The 23,173-nt window shown below is 32.5% G+C and overlaps 1 protein-coding gene across 2 annotated transcripts in view; it reads left to right on the top strand.

Moving 5' to 3' along the window:
- Positions 1-23,173, top strand: part of LOC127708635 (uncharacterized) — a 140,297-nt gene continuing 117,124 nt past the window's right edge. Inside the window, exons 1-5 of one of the 2 annotated variants that reach the window (XM_052213668.1) lie at positions 1-346; positions 5,896-5,923; positions 17,172-17,265; positions 19,684-19,778; positions 20,204-20,434. In XM_052213668.1, coding sequence (XP_052069628.1) covers positions 284-346; positions 5,896-5,923; positions 17,172-17,265; positions 19,684-19,778; positions 20,204-20,434 — 511 coding nt within the window. In that variant the 5' untranslated portion in view covers positions 1-283. The remainder of the gene's footprint in view (positions 347-5,895; positions 5,924-17,171; positions 17,266-19,683; positions 19,779-20,203; positions 20,435-23,173) is intronic. The other variant, XM_052213667.1, reaches the window with a different exon arrangement.

Here is a 23,173-nt window from a genome sequence, read left to right as displayed (position 1 = left end):
AAAGGGTATTGTCATTCCATTCCTGGCTTAAAAATTGTGTCTGTCTACTCTTGCATGACATTTTTTCACGTGGGTGCGGTCGCAAGTGATACCATTCTTACCAAGTTTTCGAGTTTTACTTGAAACTACTAAGGACTTTGCACCTTTGCAGCTTCAAAGCAGTGGGACTAGTGTTAAATAACCAGTTTTCGATTTGATTGTTTTTGTTTGGAGTTTAAATAATGGAAATTGTGTGTTGATTTTAAATTAATTAGGTTTTTTATTTAAATTTCATACACAAACAATGACAAATATAATGTCTTGGATCTCATTACTGTGTGTATCTATTGTTCTAGTCAACTGTCAGGTAAGTTCTCAAAAACATCATTTTATTTCCTTGTTAAAGGTCATCACATTAATTAAGTATACATAGATTTTTATTGATCATAGAAATTTTATGTCTAAGTTGTTTACAATAACTGCAAGGAAAAAGAGTTTGCACAACTGGCACCAGGCGGCAGGTCCAACACCCTCTCCAAGTCCTAAAATTAACTGTTTTTCGAGGATTTTCCCCAATACTATACCAATCACATTCTGGCTTACACCCATCTGTAACTGTCAAATGCAAACATTCCTTTGAACATCCAGGAATAGTGGTCTTGAAATGGGTATATTTCATAATACTTGCTTGTGAACGTTAAATTTAAACGAAAAGATAGGCCGATTGTCAGTCGCTGTCACGGCTGTGGATGTTGTATGTCATACCCCATAAAAAGGTATAGGGCCTACCTGTTGATTTAGGACTGCCGGGCAAAATTCATGCCTTCACTGTGTATTTGCAACAGATAATTATGAAATTACCTGTGGAAGACAACAATGTTTTAATTCGACTGTAAAGGTTTTTTTTAACAAAATCAAAAAACACACATTTAATAGCTGATTTCGTCCACCTGTCAAGCTTTTTTCATGCACTAGTGTACATAAATGAATACCGGACTCCCGTAAAGTACGACGACTGGCACATATAATTTTCGATCTCCATATCCTACAATTAAATCGGCATTAGGATGATACATTTCAGGCTAGACCAGTACTTTCAGCAGGTGTATTTTACATAAGTAGCCAAAAAGAAATATATTGCATTGAGGTTTGAACGAAGTTAGGCTATGTATAAATTATGTCAAATAATGACAGTGATGAAATCATATGCCTAACATTCATTAAAGTTTGTCATTTTAATTATGACCTGTATATCACCTGAACATTAATGAACATATTTAAATGTTTGTGATAAATAAAGGGAGAACTGTTGTAAAAGTCTTGGTCTTCTTTTTTCATTTCATGCCGGATTTCATTGAACACTATATATTATATTTTTAATTCTTATTCTCTGTGCATACACAACATAAAGGTTGGCTAGATCCACGTGATGCAAATGACTATCTATGTTTACCTTTGAAGGTGTCGGGGGTTGTTTTCGTCAACTAACTTTTGCAGCCACTATATTCAAGTTATAATCTTGTTGTTTTTGGAATGTCACTTGTGCATGCAGGTCTGAATAATGTTGTCTTTTCATCACGATATTATTTGTTCATACTCACTGGGTGTATATTCTTCCAGTTAAGTTCTCAGCTTATATAGACACTTAAAAGCGGTTCCTTGTAAAAAGTTCTCTCGGTGGTTTTGCGTAAGCGTGCTCTCTTCTAATGTGATGTGGTAGCTCTTAGGTTCGATGCTCAAACAAAAACCTGGCATTTCTTTGCTAAGCACCATGTGTTCAGTAGGTCTAGGAGTAAGAGCACAGATTTTTGTGTCAGATCGGAGTCAGAAAACTGTATACGGGTAGAGTGACCCGGAAATATGTACTTTTTGAGCTTGTTTCGATCTAACATACACCGGTAAATGCAGGACATTTTCTAAAATATTGTCTGTGTCGTCTTGAACATGCTGCTGGAGGTAATACTTAACGATTCAAATTAAGTTCATTATGAAAAATATGCGAGAGTTATGGATGTGTTGTAATTTTAAGAAATGGATAATAAAGCAATTTACAACAATGGGACTTGGGCCAGGCAAAGAAATATTTTGAAAGTAAAATCTAGTACATATATTTGTACATCTAAACTATCCTAACAAATCTATCATGCAAAATGTAATACTGGTCAGAAGAATGTGAAAATATGTTGTATGTGACGCCTCAGCTAGATCACATATGCATGTATATATAGATAATGAAACATGCACTTTAATTTTCCTAATTTTCGGGTTCTTCTGAACTAAAGTATGTGACATATTGCACATTGTATAATATATCGAACACAATCTGGGTTGCTTAGATATCATTTAAACAAATCAGCCCAATATTTGTGATAATTTACACATCAATCGCTGGGTGTAACTCATAAACTCAACAGGATACAGTTGAATATTTTCCATTTTACACTTAAAAAATAAGGATTCGAGTATTAGTCATCAACGGAAAATTCTGCCATACCTGATATCAGAGACATTTGTATTGTATGTTTCTGCTGATATCTAATGTGTTATTTACGTTTTCTTTGAAAATAATTGCAACACAGTAGTAAAATGACACTTTATTACCGTCTTGATATACCATATTTGATTTCGACAATATCTTCGAATTTTAAGCATGAAATCATGCATGGTAAAGAGACATAATTATCATTCCGCGTGAGCCCACACCCGTATCTTTAAATGACAGTGAATATATGTATATACATTGAAATATAACATGAAGTATATTGCACCATTTGAATAAATATAATAGGATTGTATATCTTTATCTTAATCTGGAATGGGGGGAAAAAATCACTAAGAAAACCATTTTTTGATGATGCAAACTTGTATACATACACCTGGGACATAATATAATGACGTCAATAAACTATTCCCAGAATACATGTACTTATTATTTGCAAGAATTAAACCATCTTTGAAGATAATGTAAAGTAACACAGTTTGGGTTTTATTTTCTTTAAATGGTCGTAATTATATATCCTCTAGTCCTACTTTAACATTGATGTTACATTGGATATTTTAATGTTTAAAGGCGTGGATAATTGAGAAATAAAGTGACATCGCGACAAATTTGACCATTGTCCACAGGGCCATAGAGCATTGATTAAATTTTTGATAAGGTTTGAAATAGAATTGTCTTTTAAATAAAAGGTTTAAATAGCTGTGGCACGTATAGGACTCGTTACATCACAGATTTTCGTGTCAGCTAAGGCTGTAATGTTGATTTTGGATCCTTTAATATAGTCCGTTAAACCACTACAGCCTCCATTAAAATCAAATGTTTTCTGTAACCTTTAATTTAACCCAACCGGAATTTCCTATTCCAACGTACAGAGAGCTTCTCGTCTCCTTATTTCAGACATACAAAGTTTCATTTAAAGCTCACTGCTTTTGTCTTCCCAAACTTGGGACCAATAGGTACTCATGTATTAGTCACAGTCCAAACGTCTTATAATGAATGCCAAGTGAGTCACAACACCCTTATATTGGTGTCATATACTGGTGGACGCCTTTAATCGTATACACTGCATGGTTGTTGAAAACACAATTTGCCATTTACCTAAAAAATGATTTTGTACAGAGAAATACGAGATAACGATACAAGCAAAAACTACATCAGTTAAAAATTTAAACCATAGGCCGAAACAGAGACCAAAGACTACTATTGCACATATGTAGTAAGCTGAGACTACTATGACTACTATAACAATGGTAGTCTCAGACTTGCCTGAAAAAGGCAAAATGTATCAATTTTCAATCTTGTCAAATCAGCAAACATTATTAAACTAAATTAATTCCTAAAAATGTTTTGATCCCTTAATGCATACCTCCGAGTAACCCTGACACAAACGCAGAGCTGTAAAAACTTTTCTCTGAACAATCGTGTCCTCAGAGAGATCGTGTTTGTGTATTCTAATCAACCCCTAGGCGTTAGTTTCTTTCCCCTTTCCAAAACAGACGCTGTTGTATCAGATTACACTGGAGAAACTTTCAAACTGCTGTTTTAAAACTCATTTAAATTTGATAATAACTTATAGGGATCATTTCAATTATCAAACTTATTATTAGAGTTTTTTTTTTATGTATGAAAGATATGTGGGAACATATATAAATTTATTTTCATAACGATATTAGTTTCAGTCAGATGTCCCAGGCTCTTGGTTCATGGACCCCGCTTTTTTCTCCTTTTTTACCAAGAAAAACTCACTTATGCATTTTTTTATTCATATTTATGAGAAAAATTAAGGCCTACTTCGATTCGTCCAACTCGGGTTGAATAGAGTTATATAATCAGTATTAATGTGCATGTGCGCACCCTGCCTAATCGAAGTGAAAACTCTTCTCGAGTTGACTCTCAAAATGGTGGATATAAACTATACAAGCAGTTAGTTAATTTTCTTTTTATATATACCAGGAGCGGATCCAGGATTTAAGCTTAAGGGGGCGCAAACTTAAATTGTTTTGGGGTAAAATTATCGAAATATTCTTTATTAAGCTGAGGACAACCCATGCTTTGCAAATCTTAGGGGTGGGGGGTGGCGCATGCCCGCCACGCCCCCGCCTGAAACCTCCCCTGTTAATACCTTGATAATAAACAACATGTTCAAATTTGTATCATTATTAAATTAAAGAACTTTTATCATTTAATTATTTCCAGTTCTTCCCAGGTCATTACATTCATTTTAAAACTTGTGTTGTAAGTAAAGAGAATGGATTGTAGTAATACATTCACATCTTACTCTTAGCAACTCAAATTCACGAAAAATGTCGACAGTATTTACACACGAAAAATATTTATTTCATTCCAAAATACAAACAAAAAATTATTTCACAAACAGTCCCTTTCTCTGGCTGTATCTTGTAAAATTTTAGTTATTTGTATCATACTTTTCTTTGCTGGAGCTGCTTGACGCCATTTTTAAACTCTACTAAACCTGCCCCAACCCAGGGTTGATTTCGAGTTAACTTGGGTAGGTTCAAAAGGTCAACTCGGGGGGTTCGATTGTCAGTCAGGTAAACTCTACAGACTCTACTAACAGGAATTGGACGAACCGAAGTAGGCCTAAGATTCACATAAATTATTTATTCAGACTGTTGTCTCATGTCCATTCATGTATGTATTACCCTTCATTTTTAAATAATGACTATATTTATCTTTTATGCTATGAAGATTCAAAGGTTGATTACAATTTTTCGTTGTCATATTTCAATTTTGTCCATGCATGGATTCAATTTTGAGCAATTTTTAGTAATAAAACTTTTACTTAACCTTGGTATTGCCAGAGACATATGTACATGTATGTGGGATGTCTCTGGTATTGCATCCTATCTGCTGTTCTGTCATTTATTATAATAGAAATAAAGCTAAAGTTTGACACTTTGAGAGTAATGAAATCGAAAACTGCTTATATTATCTGTATAAAGAGGAATGTTTTTATTTTGAAAAGTTATTTCCAGTGTTTCCATGTTTTATAAAAATAAGAAGATGTGGTATGATTGCCAATGAGGTAACTCTCCACCAGAGACCAAATGATGTAGAAGGTTAGCAACTATAGGTCACCATACAGCCTTCAACAATGAGCAAGACCAATACCGCATAGCAAGCTATAAAAGGTCCTAAAATAAGAAATATAAAATAATTCAGACAAGAAAACGTATAATTTTACCATGATAATACATTGTTTAATTTAACCTTACAGAACTACATACAGCTGTCTTTGCATCTATTGTTTTATTTTTCTGCCAAATCATTAATTCATAAGTCATCTTATTGTCACACTAAAAACATCCTGTCCTAAGCATACAAATAACATATATATATTATGGATATATAACATCAACATGTTTTTTTAATTGTTTTTTATATTTTACTTGCAGGACCAGATAACATATACATGTCCTCAAGGTTAGTAATCAGGTCATCTTATTTGTTTTTAGTGAAATTATAGCATTCCAATACATTTTGATAGTGGTTGAATATCATTACAGTTTAATTTTTGTCTCACTAACGACAAAATTCCTAAAGGCAAGACCTAGCAATCTGTCCTCATTTTCAACATTTAGTTTAGTTCTACTGTGGTTATTTTTTTAAAAATATAAATAACTTTGTCAAATCTTCATTTAATTTATCCAGGGTTAAATTTGGAAATTTATATTAATATTTCTGTATATTACATGATAAATGGACTACATTTAGTTACATATTGCTCAATGTGCACATCAAATTGCTTGCCAATTGTTTACTGAGTCCAGTGGATATTAGAAATTTGGTTTTTGAACCAATGATATATATGTGAATAACAGAGCTGTGGGATTAAAAAAGACAGCAAGCTAACAACTCAAAGAACCACGAATTAACATCTAGAAGTAACTTTTTTATGTTAATTTTGGAGGAGCTAACTGCAGTAAATTACAAACTAATGAACATGACAAAGAAACAGAAATAATTTGATGTTAAAGACATTAGATATTTTTAGTCATAGGTCAAATTTTGGCACAACCAGATTTGTTTCTCATCTTTTATATATGTGTAATTTAGTTAGTTAAAAAATATCCCCCATGGACTATGAGCAGACTTTTTTTCAGATATAGGTAGTCTTAGGAAAGGTTTAGGATTTTTCATAACACATTAAATATTTTGATTTAGGTGTGGCCATTGTAACTAACATTATAATCCAATGACATTTTACCATTTTAAACTTACTTTTGAGGTTGACGCCTTTTGCATAAACCAAGTTGTTAAAGATGCAACTGTATTAAGTTTAAAGATTTAAATTGAATATAAGAAGATGAATTTCAGATATAAGTAGATATTTTATGATCAGAGGTAACCTATAATTCGTGTTTAAAAAGCATTTATGTTTTTCCCTGGCGTTACATTGTCAGTGCACTCTAATTATTCACCTAAAATTGCTTTCATAGTGTTTATCTTCATATTTCATCAAGTTAAAAAGTTCAGTGTACAGATTTTACTAATAAGCCCGGTCAAATATGGTCATTTAAATTGAGGTCTCATTTCTACAACCTAATACGACAGTATTAAAAAAATGTAATCTAGTTGTATTGAATAAGGTTGGATAATCCACTCCTGTGGAGTAATTGTCTATTAATTGGAATTCTTTCTAAAATTGTATATTGTTGTTAAATTGATTTAATCCTTTGTGGTATCAACAAACCGGAAGAAATATTAAATACAGTTATATAAAGTGTTTTGACATTTTCAAATTTAAGGTGTAACATGTATTGAAGAGGATTCTTGATAAAATTAAACTGGGTATTTGAACAGAATGACTAAATTAAAGATGCAAATATGTCTAATTTTTGTCTATATGAACCTCCCCATCCTTTGTAAGAAAATTTCTTAAATCTCTGTCAGAATCATGGTGCTCATTGTACTTACACGTCATTAGATTTGTTTGTCGCTCACGTACTTACACGAACAACAAACAAATCTAACTGAGCAAAGTAGAATAGCTGATTTTAATCAGATTGAATTTTGAAATGACACTTCAAATGACCTTTGGTCAACTCAGTACATCTCTCTCATATTTTGAAAAGATATCTTATTCAAGTCAAAAGAAGCCTTTATATGCAAATTTGATCAAAGGAGGAAGTGATGTTAATATATTTTGTTAGAGAAAAAAAGAATATGGGATATCAGTAAATGGGATGAGAAAATATTTTATTGCTGTTAGTCCCTCTAAAAAAATCATTAAAACCAAAAACCAGTATCAAAATTGTGACCAGTGAAGTATAAAGTCAATAGTTTACCTCATATGTTAATAGCCAACAATTAAGGATTCCAACTGCAAGGCCATGTTTTGAAAGGAGAAAGTATATTTTATCATGTATTTAAAATTCCTGAAAAATTGTAAAAAAAAATAATCAAAAAGTACCCCAGTGTTACATTTGAATAATCACTGTGATTCAAGAGCTAAAAGTATTTAAATTTAAAAAGTACGATTGACCTATTTATTTGTAATTAGGTTGCAGTTGCACTATAAGTGTAAGGGATAATAATTCTATATTTGAAGTTTTGTTGTTGTAAGTTTGAAATTGCATACATGAAGAAGCAAATACAGTTTTAACTGGTGATGCAGAGCAGAGCCAGTAGCATTGATATTTGTGCATGTCAAATACCCAACTCTTTAATTTAATACCTATCCTGAAAAATGACACAAGAAATATTTCTAAAGGTAAAAAAAATTCAGTTATTGCTTATGATCTTGGCACATTAATGTTGTGACAAAACATAACTATTATAGTATATTAAAACTTATTATTGAGTGTTATTTTGTTACTTGTACTATTCAAATTTTGATAATAGATATCATGTTTTATACCTATTCTGTACCACCACAGCCTTTAAGATTGATGATTCTAAACAATAACTCTTTGTATATGGAAATGGTTTTTATAGGACCGCAAAAAAATTTTGCGGTCGTATATTGGTATGACGTTGGCATCGTCGTCGTCGTCGTCGTCGTCGTCGACCGAAGACACATTAGTTTTCACACTCTAACCTTAGTTTAAGTGAATTGATCTCTATGAAATTTTACCATAAGGTTCAATACCACAAAAGGAAGGTTGGGATTGATTTTGGGGGTTATGGTACCAATAGTTAAGGAATTAGGGGCCAAAAAGGGGCCAAAAATAAGCATTTTTGTAACTTCCAGACATATCTTGTGTGTAAGTGTATGGATCTCTCTGACATTGTACCACAAGGTTCCATTTCAAAAAGGGAATGCTGGGATTGATTTTGGGGGTAATTGCTTCAAAATTTTAGGAATTAGGGGCCAAAAAGGGGCAAAAAACAAGCATTTTTCTAGTTTCATGACAATAACTTGTGTGTAAGTGTATTGATCTTTATGAAATTGTACTACAAGGTTCCATATCACAAAGGGAAAGCTGGAATTGAGTTTGGGGGTAATTGCACAAAACGTTTAGGAATAAGGGGCCAAAAATAAGCATTTTTCTAGTTTCCAGACAATAATTTGTGTTCGATTGTATGGATCTCTTTGAAATTGTACTGCAAGGTACCATACCACAAAGGGAAGGCTGGGATTGATTTTTGGGGTAATTGCCTCAAAATTTAAGGTACTAGGGGCCAAAAAGGGGCAAAAAATAAGCATTTTTATACAACCGTTCTAGTTTCAGGACAATAACTTGTGTGTAAGTGTATGGATCTCTCTGAAATTGTACTACAAGGTTCCATATCACAAAGGGAAAGCTGGGTTTGAGTTTGGGGATAATTGCCATGAACGTTTAGGAATTTGGGGCCAAAAAGGGGCCTAAAAACAAACATTTTTCTAGTTTCCAGACAATAACTTGTGTTCAAGTGTATGGATCTCTCTGAAATTGTACTGCAAGGTACCATACCACAAAGGGAAGGCTGGGATTGAGTTTGGGGGTGATGAATCATAAGGGGGTTCAAAAAATTTTGGGGAGGGATATTTTTTCCTTTTTTTTTCTTTAAAATTTTCCATTTTAAATTGGTTATTTCTGATTTATATATAAAAGCAAATAATAATGATATGGTTTGAATAGGTAAATTAAAAAATTTTAAGTTCTTAGACCACATTCATTCTGTGTCAGAAACCTATGCTGTGTCAAATATTTAATCACAATCCAAATTCAGTGCTGTATCAAGCTTGAATGTTGTGTCCATACTTGCCCCAACTGTTCAGGGTTCGACCTCTGCGATCATATCAAGCTGTGCCCAGCGGAGCATTTTATTAAAGCTATCATCTGTACAAAGGAGATGGTACATCAATATGATTGTTTCTAAAACTTATCATATTGTAATTGTAAATTTTATTGTAACAGTAAAATAAATTAGCTTTAATATGGTACATTTTGTACAATCTAAAATACCATACTTTCAATTCCATCATGAACAAGCTTTATTATGGCACAAGTATGAGGCAATTAAATTTTACCAAAAATAATTTAAATTCAAATATAAACTTTAAAAAAAAAAAGATAATATAAAAAAAGATAGCATTCCTTACTTGAGTCCCACAAAGCGATGGCAAAATACAACAAATAACATCTTATCTGAAACTATGTATTGTCATATTTTTTTCAATAACCAATATTACTGGTACATTTTTTCTAGAAAGCTTACTTCCTTCAAACTGGCATATTTTTTTTCAGAGGAAAAGTTTAAAGAAATGTAGTAGTCCTTTCTTTGAGATTGAAATCTAATTTTTTTTTCTCAGAAGAGTGGAATGATATAAGACTTTTAGTTAAAGAATGTCAATTTAGCAAAATCTGACCAAGAACTATCTTTAACTAAGCTTCTTTTTAAAGACTGTAGTCATAGTCTCTTTAAAGTAGAATGCAAGTTCCTTTTACAGTACATGTAATGTTTCCTGTTTTGATAGAATTGACAATTAAAATTTCTATACATTAAATACAGTATTTGACATAATCATTATCATTTATTTTACAGATAAACCAGGTATTGTTACTGTGAAATTATGTGTTAAATTTGTGTGCTTCTAGAGTTTTTGTATTCATTCTAGCAAGACATGCTTATGTATCATTGCTTTGTGCTTGTGGGTTATCTCCCTTAAAAGGAAAGCGTAATATATCAATGATTTTTGCAACTATTAATCTTTGTCAGGCCATAAGGATATTTCTAGTAATTTCAACTTTAACATGCCACATCCTGATTTTTAATTATTTTTTTTGCATCTTGCAAGAGACTGTTGATTTTAAATAACCAGATATTTTTTTTTTTTTGATACACACATTCTTCACACAAAAATTGGTTGGGAAACTACCTTAAATGCTAAGTTAAAGGTGCATCTTTCTATTTGTCGTACCACATTTATTTTAACTCTTTATTAGACCATTTTTAGGCAGTTAAGCTTCCTTATGCTAGCATCCTAGATTTGTGTTCTTCCCAACGAATGCTGAAAAAAGTGCCATTGTTATAATCTAGCAGGCTGATATGTTATTTATAACTAATTGGACATTTTTTTCATACTTTTAATTCTGGAATACAAAAAATATAACCAGAATAACCTTAAATGATCGTCGAACGACCCATAATATTTGAAGTTGTACATAGGAAATAGTGCTCAATAGAAATCTGTACGTAGTTTATTATCCCCTGTGCTTTTGGCTAGGATGTCAAAGACCAATTGTATGAAATATTTCATCGCTGAAAATCTGTAATTACAAGTCGTTTATATTTCCAAAATGGCAAAATGTGCAGGAATATTGTTCATGTACAACAAATCTCTATGATAGAGGAAATAAAGTTATATATCTAAGTTGGCGGTAATTTTACAACTTATCTTGCCAAATAAGGTTGTTGTTTTATGAATGAAACGAGGTCAAGAAACAGATCCGGAAATCGACATCGATGGGATGTTTTAAGTAATGTGGACAACTCGTCCCCGAGACAAGTCAACCGAATCCACTCAAACCGTCTAAGAAGACAACTCGGACCGCTTGTCAGATTTACTTAGGGTTTCATAAAATGTTAGACTAACATGTCTAGCGGAGCAATCAATCTTTTGTTTGTGCATTGGGGTCTATTTAGGGGTATTTTGAGGGGCCTGAAGAAGGGATGGGTTTACTGTAGAACCCTATGGGGTTTTATTTTTTAAATTTTCAAATGACTATTTCTCGAAAACAGTAAGTGATAGACACGTGGTCTTCAGTAATGAGTAAAGGACAATAAAACAAATCAAATGAAATATATGGGGAGTCCCTGGGGTCACCCCACCCCATACTGTTTTAGAACTTGGAAATGGTCGAGATCCCCACCCCTAAACCATATGTAATCATGTATGGGACAATAAAACAAATATAATGAAATATAGGGGGAGTCCCTGGGGGTCACCCCACCCCCTCCTGTTTGAGAACTCGTAAACGGTCGAGATCCCCAACCCTAAACCATATATATTCATGTATGGGACAATTTAACAAATCAAATGAAATATATGGGAAGTCCCTGGGGTCACCCCACATCCTCCTGTTTGAGAACTTGTAAACGGTAGAGATCCCCACCCCTAAACCATATTTATGCATGTATAGGACAATTTAACAAATCAAATGAAATATATGGGGAGTCCCTGTGGTCACCCCACCCCCTTCTGTTTGAGAACTTGGAAATGGTGGAGATCCTCACCCCTAAACCATATATATTCATGTATGGGACAATTTAACAAATCAAATGAAATATATGGGGAGTCCCTGGGGTCACCCCACCACTCCTGTTTGAGAACTTGGAAATGGTCGATATCCCCAGCCCTAAACCATATATATTCATGTATGGGACAATATTAAAAACAAATCAAATGAAATATAGGGGGAGTCCCTGGGGTCTCCCCACCCCCTTCTGTTTGAGAACTTGTAAACGGTTGAGATTCCCACCCCTAAACCATATATATTCATGTATAGGACAATATAACAAATCAAATGAAATATATGGGGAGTCCCTGGGGTCACCTCATCCCCTACTGTTTGAGAACTTGGAAATGGTCGAGATCCCCATCCCTTAACCATATATATTCATGTTTGGGACAATAAAACAAATCAAATGAAATATAGGGGGATTCCCTGGGGTCACCCCACCCCTCCTGTTTGAGAACTTGTAAACGGTCGAGATACCCACTCCTAAACCATATTTATTCCTGTTCGTCAAAAAAGATTTGACTGACATACAGGGTCAATCCCCTAGGCGTCACATATGTATATCACTTTACTAGACCAAACCAATATGTACTGGACTTTGCCCAATGTCAGGCGACCATGGGAATGACGAATTTTGGGAGCTTTGTTTGGGAGACTCCATACTGTTACAGTTATTTCTTGTTTATTATAAAATTTTATTGATGCAAAAAATGAGCCTAGGTTAATTGAATTAACACTAATCATTTTTATACGACTGCAAAAATTAAAAATTTTTTGGTCGTATATTGGTATGACGTTGGCGTCGTCGTTGTCGTCGTCGTCGTCGTCTGGCGTCGTCCAGCATCGTCCGAAGACACATTGGTTTTCGCACTCTAACTTTAGTTTAAGTGAATGGATCTCCATGAAATTTTACCATAAGGTTCAATACCACGAAAGGAAGGTTGGGATTGATTTTGGGGGTTATGGTACCAACAGTTAAGGAATTAGGGGCCAAAAAGGGGCCAAAAATAAGCATTTTGGAACTTTCAGACAATAATTTGTGTGTAAGTGTATGGATCTCTCTGACATTGTACCACAAGGTTCCATATCACAAAGGGAAGGCTGTAATTTATTTTGGGGGTAATTGCCTCAAAATTTCAGGAATTAGGGGCCAAAAAAGGGGCAAAAAACAAGCATTTTTCTAGTTTCATGACAATAACTTGTGTGTAAGAATTTGGATATTTCTGAAATTGTACTACAAGGTTTCATATCACAAAGGGAAAGCTGGAATTGAGTTCAGGGGTAATTGCCTGAAAGGTTTAGGAATTGGGGGCCAAAAAGGGGCCAAAAATAAGCATTTTTCTAGTTTCAAGACAATAACTTGTGTTCAAGTGTATGGATCTCTCTGAAATTGTACTGCAAGGTACCATACCACAAAGGGAAGGCTGGGATTGAGTTTGGGGGTGATGAATCATAAGGGGGTTCAAAAAATTGGGGGGGGGATTTTTTTTTTTTCTTTTTTTTTCTTTTTTTCCTTTTTTTTTTCTTTTAAAATTTTCCATTTTAAGTTGGTTATTTCTGATTTATATTTAAAAGCAAATAATAATGATATGGTAGGAGATACACACCAAACAGGATGTGTAAATTTTTATATAATAAGTATTGTGCAATAGCAAGAAATTTTCAATTGCACAGTATTGCACAATAGCAAGAAATCTTCAATTGCACAGTATTGCGCAATAGCAAGAAATCTTCAATTGCACAGTATTGCGCAATAGCAAGAAATATCCAATAGCACAATTTTGCGCAATAGCAAGAAATTGTGAATTGTACAGTATTGCGCAATAGCAAGAAATATTCAATTGCACAGTATTGTGCAAAAGAAGATACTTCTTATAAATTGCTTATTTCTTGATCAATTTCAATGGGGTTTAATTCTTGAATTCTTGGGGTTCTTTAATATGCTGAATATAACCGTGTATTAAGTTTTTTGATTTTGGGCCCCGTTTTTAAATTGGTCCACATTGGGTCCAAAGGGTCCAAAATTTAACTTTGTTTGATTTCATCAAAAATTGAATTATTGGGGTTCTTTGATATGCCGAATCTAACCGTGTATTTAGATTCTTAATTTTTGGTTCCGTTTTCAAATTGGTCTACATTAAGGTCCAAAGGGTCCAAAATTAAACTTAGTTTGATTTTAACAAAAATTGAATTTTTAGTGTTCTTTGATATGCTGAATCTAAACATGTATTTAGATTTTTGATTATGGGCCCAGTTTTCAAGTTGGTCCAAATCGGGGTCCAAAATTAAACTTTGTTTGATTTCAACAAAAATTGAATATATGGGGTTCTTTGATATGCTGAATCTAACCATGTATTTAGATTTTTGGGCCCCGTTATCAACTTTGTCCACATTGAGGTCAAAAGGGTCCAAAATTAAACTTTGTTTGATTTCATCAAAAATTGAATTCTTGGGGTTCTTTGATATGCTAAATCTAACCATGTATTTAGATTTTGGATACTGGACCATAATATGTGAATGTCCAATTTTAAATTTTTAAGTTCTTAGACCACATTCATTCTGTGTCAGAAACCTATGCTGTGTCAAATATTTAATCACAATCCAAATTCAGAGCTGTATCAAGCTTGAATGTTGTGTCCATACTTGCCCCAACTGTTCAGGGTTCGACCTCTGCGGTCGTATCAAGCTGCGCCCAACGGAGCATTTCTTTGAATTATTTCAGGGCCTATAATAATTTTCATTTTTGGCTCATTTTAAAGACCAACTGTTTATAATCACCTGTCAATTTATTCCAAACTAGGTATGGAGTGACATCATGGACTTGGGGTGAAGATAGGGGTCATTTACATTGATATATATGCATTGCTTTTGAAAACCTTGATGAAATATTAATTTATTTGCCTTAATAATCAATTCATTAGATAAATATAAATGTACAATATACGAATGTTTAATGTTTGTTCTTTCAAATCTTAAAAAAATTGAAGCAACACTGCCACAGTTTTCATATTATGTTTGCCTTGGTTTTTGGTTAACTGCCTACAGCGCTTACAGTGCTTTGATTCAGACTACAGCATTTGGCTGGGGTTTAAGGCTCATAAACCAGAGTCAGTAAAAAATGAAATTTAAAAAATCTCACCTTAACTCATTCATTGGAAGAAAAAAAAGAAAGTTGGATAAGCATATTTGAATATTTCATTTATGACAATAACTCTGTCCTCCATGCATCTGCAAAAAAAATCTGAATATCTCATGCTTTAAAAACTAATATCATTCAAATGTCAGTTACAGATTTATTTTTTCACTATACCATTTCCTTCATTATAAAGATGACTAAGTAAAGACTTTTGTTGGCACTTTTTTCAATGAGAAGATATATGAGGTTGTCCAAAGTTATTGGATATCACTTATCCCAATAAAAGCATACTAAGTTCAATGATCAGATTTGCAACATCACATTCAGGCATTATCAGTGATTATTACAAATACATAAATATATATTTTAATTTATTTGTTCAAAGTTGATCTATTCCAATTTAATAGTATATGAAAAAGTGTTGATCTATATGTGTTACCTGTCTGTAATGCAGTCAGCAAGGTATAGTGGTCTTAAACATGTTAAAGACAAAAGGAGTTTGGGAAAATGTAATAAGCGAATTAGCAAGATATATGTAGTATATATGACACCATGTTACACCAGATATAATCAGATTGTATAAAACATGTTATCCAACCAGCTTATGAAACCTGTTTACATTTTATGCCTGATTTAAACTCAATAAGTTGTAATTCCTCTAGTTGTAACATGATTTTCCAGGTGAAGTGTTCTATAAGATATACTTACATAAGTACACACCATTTAGATTTATATTAGGATTTCTAACCTGTTTAAAATCCTGTCCAGACATTTCTTCTTGTGATTTATTTTATCTATATTTGATACTATTGTATTGTAGTAGAAGATAAGACATTTATAAAAGTAAAATCATTAAGAATTATACAGCCCGATATCATACTTGCCTCCAAGGAAAATATAAACTTGCCCCAAAACTTTATATTTAGATTTCATAAGGAGATAAGATATTTAAGGCAGGAATAGATACATAACCCTGTTGACACCGACCTGCTTAAATACTAACTATTTAATGGCCTTCCTTTGGCAGGGAGAACAAATTCATTTTTTAACCAACTTTTAGAATATAGTTTTCAACATGATTTTACGGGTGAAGTGTTCTATATGAGATATTTATATAACTACACACCATTTAGATTTATATAAGGATTTCTAACCTGTTAAAAAGCCTGTCCAGACATTTTTTTCTTGTGATTTATTTTATTTTTATTTAATACTATAATTGTTTGTGATAAGATGAGACATTAATAAGTGTAAAATTATTAAGAATTATGCAGCCTGATATCATGCTTGCCTCTAAGGAAGATATTAACTTGTCCACAACTGTATAATTAAATTTCATAAGGAAACTGGACATAGAAGGCAGGAATAGATTCATTAGTCTGTTGAAACCAACCTGTTTAGTGATAAATAACTATTTAATGGCCTTCCTTTGGCAGGGTAAACAAATTATTTTTTTCACAAACTTTTAGCATATGATTTTTCATCGTGTGAATATAAAATCTGTATACCTTTACATTGTTGGGTATCATATTAAATCTGTCACATAGTAGTATCATGTCCCTCTCAATTTCATCAATTTAAGTTTTAAAAACTATCTAAAAGAATGTAAATGATTGTATGATACAGTATCAGTAGTACCTGACAATTCTTGTTATACTTCATGATGATTTGTTACACAAGCATACTTTTTAAGATCTAGCTATTTTATACTGTTGTACTATCTATCCAAGTTCTGTACAGATGCATTACATACAAAATATCACTGCTTTATGCACATTGTGTATGTTTAATGCATTAATGAGTACAGCAGTAAAACTGTCAAAAGATTGAATGTATTTTGAATAAATTTGATATTGTATTTCGACAGGATGGAATGTGAAGGGTATATCATGTTACAAATTGTTTGGAGTGGTCGATACGGAAAGACAAACATGGGAGAATGCATTACGGATTTGTCAAGGGTGAGTGAATGATCAGACATCTTGGCTGTTTTAAAACTGATACTTATTTAAGAGAAGACTGTTTGTTTGAAACAAGAATATTATTTTTTCTCTGTTTTACTTTGAGTTCAACGAAGAACTTCGAAAACAAAGGGTGCAACCCATTTTTTCCAGGGAGTGAGTTAATTATTTATAAATGATCTGTTATCGATATCTTTCCTGCATTTGAAGAGAGAAACTATCAATTATCCTTTCAGTTTTATAATAAGCTCTTGGCTAGGTCATACATATCATTTGGTAAGGTTAGTGGCAAGTTACTGACAACACTACTGATAAACCAGTTTCTATTCTTGGGTAAAACTATAAATTATCTGAAAGAAATATGTACTTAGGTGTACGAAAGTATAATGGTTATACCCTAAAGGAAAGAATTTGACTTTTTAAAAGAATAAGACCTAACTTTTAAAGTTAAGTACTTTCACAATAAAAACATTTTAAAATGTAGACATTATTGATCATGTAAATAGCTAACAACAAACATGTAAAGAACATGAAAGTTATTTTACCTGTTAATGACAGAACACTTTGTTTAATGTCTGATTTTTTGTGTGTATTTATCCATCATTGTTTTTGAAGTTAGTGTGATCCCTCCTTATATTAGAGTTAATTATATATTTTTTTCTCGTATATGTACTTTTGTACATTCATTAGATTAGGCCACCCTTAAGAAATTCTTTGTTTGATGTTGCCTACCCATGCCTTCTAGGGTTGGGAAGGTAGGTAGGGATTTTTTTTTTGGACTTCAGCATAAGTTACAAGTTTTAGACAAGAAAACAATGTAAGGGCAGGATAAAATCTTTAACAAAAAATTTGAGAAGATTTGTGTCATAAAATTTCTAGGGTAGGGTGCTTTTTACTAATTTAGGTGGGTAGGTAGGCAACATCAAACAATTAAAATTTTACTTTTGACCTTATACTCTAATATGTACGTCAAGAAAATACTGGTCTATGTTTATTTAAGAAAAATTCCAAGTTTATGTACATTATACCACATTTTGCACAGTGTTTGTAAACCAGATTATACATTTGCATTCAGTAATTTAATTAATCAAAGTACTGAAGTACTGAACATCGGATGACCACAAGTTCTTGAGGATGGTCAAAAGCACTTGTCTCAGAAAAAAAACAACATATCTCTTTACCTGAAACTGAGGTTAATGTACAGAGATATATTTTTTCTAGACAAGTGCGTGCGAGTATGATGAATAAATGACAGGAAATTCAACTTCACCGTAATAGCTATTATATTGTAGTGATACAAATCAGTATACACTGATTTGTTGTTATATATTATATTAAAATAACAGTTACATATATATATGATTTGCATCCGTTTGTATATCATTCTATTCTGCTGTTCTAATAATAGTGCAATGCAAGTGCATGGTGGACACTTTTCTGTAAAAATTCGATTTTTCTAAGATTGGATACGAGTAGGCATTCATATTTTCCCGCAAAAACAATTACAGAGTTACCGGTCCTGTCGCAAAACGTTCTTTGAGATATTCTACCGCATGCTTTAACACAATTTTTCGGTACGTGTGCATTGATATTATCAATGATTTTTTACTTATATATATATATCTAACTACAAAACATTTTCACATTATTAATTTATGTTGTAAACAAAAATATTTTTATCAGTATTCATTGAAGAGATGTATTTATATCAAATGACAAGGAATGTTATTTTGCACTCGTTTATGTGCGCATATTTATCATGTTTATAGATCGGTTACAAACCCAAAACTAATTTACATAATGGAAATCTAGGCGATAACAATACATCGGATTGACCTCAAGGTCATCGCGATGTAAAAAGTAATAATGTTTACCTTTAGAAATACTCTACCTAACTCAGTCAGTCAGTTTAAGGTAAAATAAAAAAAGCCTTAGCATTATGAAAATGCAATAAGACAGATTAACTTCCAAACCTAAATTGGGGAATTCAGGTATTGTTGGAAATAGTGATTAATAATGTAGTACAAATCTTGTGGGATTTGAAAAAAAGCTGCTGAGAAAATCAATTAGTTAGGAGCAATGGATAATATTAATTGAAGTAATACTTATATATTTTTAATGTGTGGGGAAAAACCTGTGTCATTGTAAAAAAGAATAAGAAGACTTGTACGTTTTAGTATCTTCCTGGTATTACTGACTGGATATTTATAAAGTAATGAATATACACATAAACTTGACAGTAATTTCCCCTTGGTTTAAACCTAGTTTGCTGTCATTTTGATTGTCTCCTGTATTATTATTATTTTTTTTATATAATATTTCGTACATAAACGACAGTGCATCATAGGCAACAAATTTAAACTGTCTGCTATGTATTTTAGCTTCAAAAACATGAAACAAAAATATTTTTGTTTTTAGGGAAGGTTCCCATTTAGTGACCATTAAAGATTTTTATGACAATGAAGAAGTTGGACAATTTGTATCACCTTCTGGTACCTCTGCAGTATGGCTAGGTATGTAATTCAAAATATTATAATAGGCTTCTGTTATAACCAGAACATGGCTAGATTTGTATATCAAAACAGTTACATTATAGTCTTCTGATAACTTTATTTTACAACTAGATCTATATCCAAAATTTATTTATGTTACATAATGCCTTAAGTACCACTGCAATAAGGAATAAGTAAAGAAAATTATAAGCAAAAATAAGTTGGTTTACAGTATTTATGCTTCCTTGACCAAGTTATCTCATCTTGTCAGATTATTACCCTGTTTTTAGACAAAAGACATTTCGTCTCACTTATAAACATGAAAAAAAAGAAAACATGTTTTCAGCAGCTTGGTTTTGTTTTGCCAATAATTTTGAATAAAATGTAAAAATAGAATAGCTAATTTTATTTTACAATGGAATATACTTATAGAATTGTATTAACAGGAATGAACCGTATTGGTATCTCTGACCAAGATGTGAATCTTGTGAGATGGAATACTGTGACAGGATCAAGCACTAGCTCAACGTATGAAGGAAGATGGGCTGATGAAAGTCCAGATGTTGCCAATGGAGACTGTGCCTACCTAACTATTAATAATGGACAATACAAATGGCAGTTCGGACGATGTGAACAGAAAATGGCCTTTGTATGTGAACGCAGCTCATGTCCAGCAGGTAAGGGATACTTGTTTGATTTAAACCAACAATAGAATGTTTTCATCTGTAGAAGAGGGCTGAAGGGATATCAGGATTGGGCCTTTATTTTTGCGACAATTCCGGATTTCAACTTATCGGGACTCTGGATTTGATGATTTATTTTTTGGTATCCGGGAAAGATTGTTTTGATTTTTTTTGGAATTTGGGATGACACTTCCTCCTACCTCCCCTCGTAGAAGCCATACATGTTTTCATTAAGGTAAATCATGTTCAAGTGTATTTAGATGCAATATAATTTTTAAAAGTAATTTTGTATGCTAATGTATCTTAACTTGCTTTTTATGACTTTATTTCCTTCAAAAAGTTGTCCTGAATTCTACTGTTGTAACATATATATATACATTTTTTTACACAAATATCTTCTTTTAGGTGGTCAAGCAGGTATGAATGTGGCACTATTTATGTTTTATTTGTTTGTTAATTTCCCTAGGTATCACATGACCATTATATTCTCACCAATCCCCTTACTAGCATATCCTTACCATTCATTTACCTTATAAGTACTAAAAGCTTTGTAAATAGGGTAACCATTTACTGACTTTCACTTTGTTTGGTCTCTGGTGGATAGTCGTCACATTTGCAATCATACCACATCTCTTTATTTTTATATTATTGTAAAATTATATTTACCTGTGCTTTCCTTAGAGGGTTTATGCAGAGTGTTGCCACTGTACATTGCTAGACCCAATTCCTTTGAAATTGGAAATTCCCATTACCATATAAACAAACTTCCATCTATCAAAATTATTACCATCCTATTAGTCAAAGATTGGTAGGGAGAATACTGAATTATAGGTCAGCCATTTCAGTACTGGTCAAATTAAGTTTTGAAATTTTAGATTTCCAGTAAAAGAATCATACTAACACTTATGAATTATGCATGACATTGTTTATTTTTTTATTTATTTATTCATTTATTTATTTATTTCCAAAATGTCAAAAGTTTGCGTTGTATAAAAGCATATTTTTACTGGTAATTTTTTTTACTGGTATTTGTCCAGATCCCTGAGAATTCTAAGATCAATAATAAAGTTGTATCTTATAATGATATCATAAAATTCATAATATGTATTTTGATCCAGTTATAAGACTTTCCTAAAGGACAAATGCTCTCAGGATATTTGATTATATTCTTTAATTACAAAGGTTCAATTAAAGCCTTCCTTTATTTTATATATTTACGAGGTACACGGAATAGATGATTCTTCAGTTCTGTAGTTTTCACCATTTCTACTACAGAATGATGCTTCTATCTGTTTTTAATAAATTTTGAAGAAACTCCAGATTTATTGGACTAAAAACAAGAAAAAAGGGAAAATCTTAAGAAAACAGAAATTATAAAAATTTGAGAGCACCAGTTTTTCTTCAGTATGTTTTGGAATGCAATTAAATTTTTTAAGCTTTTAACTGCCATGTGAAAATGTAAAATAATAAGGAGATGTGGTATGATTACATTAGATTTAAATTAAGTGGATCCGTGACCATGTGAATAATAACGATGAGGTTAAGGTTGTATGCATGTGGTGAATGTAAAGTAAGAGCAGCATGTGGAAGCATAACTGATTAGTGGTTGATTTTAAAATTCTTGTTTAATGATCAAAGTGTTAATTTGAAATTATTTCTGTTAATAACCCATGTCAGAACTAAATTAAAATATGAGTTCATATTTAGATGCAAATGGGTAAATTATAGTCGCTTGTTAGGACTTTCTTTCAGCTCTTGTTTATTGTTCACTGTAAGTACCTACCTGTACTGGAAATAAAATTTACTTACTTACTGAAATTAAGTCTCGAGTAAGAAGTTTTATTGGATTAGTATTATACACTTCAAATGAAATGATATAGAAAGGAAGTGGAAAAAGGGATATCAAATTTTGAACTTACCTGGTCTAAAAGGTCATGTGAGCTTTCGCCATCACTCTGACTCAGCGTTCGTCATTGAAATTTGAAAAATAATCTTCTCAACCAAACTTAACCTGTATGTTCCTTAATGAATCTAGTTTAAAAGTTTATCTAGCAACAATTTATGAAAATGACCATGTGCCAATAAACAATGACCACTATCAAGTATTAATAAACCATGACCATTACAAGTACCAATAAACAATGACCACCAATGTCCAGCATCAAATACTAATAAACAATGACCACCACCAAGCACCAATAAAGAGTGACCACCATCAAGCACCAATAAACAGTGACCACCATCAAGTACTAATAAACAATGACCACCATCAAGTACTAATAAACAATGACCACCATCAAGTACTAATAAACAATGACCACCAATGTCCAGCATCAAATACTAATAAACAATGACCACCACCAAACACCAATAAAGAGTGACCACCATCAAGCACCAATAAACAGTGACCACCATCAAGCACCAATAAACAATGACCACCATCAAGTACTAATAAACAATGACCACCATCAAGCACCTATAAACAATGACCACCACCAAGCACCAATAACCACCATCAGACACCAATAAACAATGACCACCACCAAGCACCAATAATAAATGACCACCATCGAGCACCAATAAACAGTGATGACCACCGAGCACCAATAACCACCATCAACAGCAATAAGCAATGACCACCACCACCAAGCAGCCATAAATAATGACCACCATCAAGCACCAAAAAACAATGACCAACACCAAGCCTCAATAAACAATGACCACCAACAAGCA

This window comes from Mytilus californianus, unplaced genomic scaffold, assembly GCF_021869535.1.
Source record: "Mytilus californianus isolate M0D057914Y unplaced genomic scaffold, xbMytCali1.0.p SCAF_7, whole genome shotgun sequence".
Classification (NCBI taxonomy): domain Eukaryota; kingdom Metazoa; phylum Mollusca; class Bivalvia; order Mytilida; family Mytilidae; genus Mytilus; species Mytilus californianus.
The sequence above is the reverse complement of the archived record's forward strand: the minus strand, read 5'-3'. Positions and strand labels throughout refer to the sequence as shown.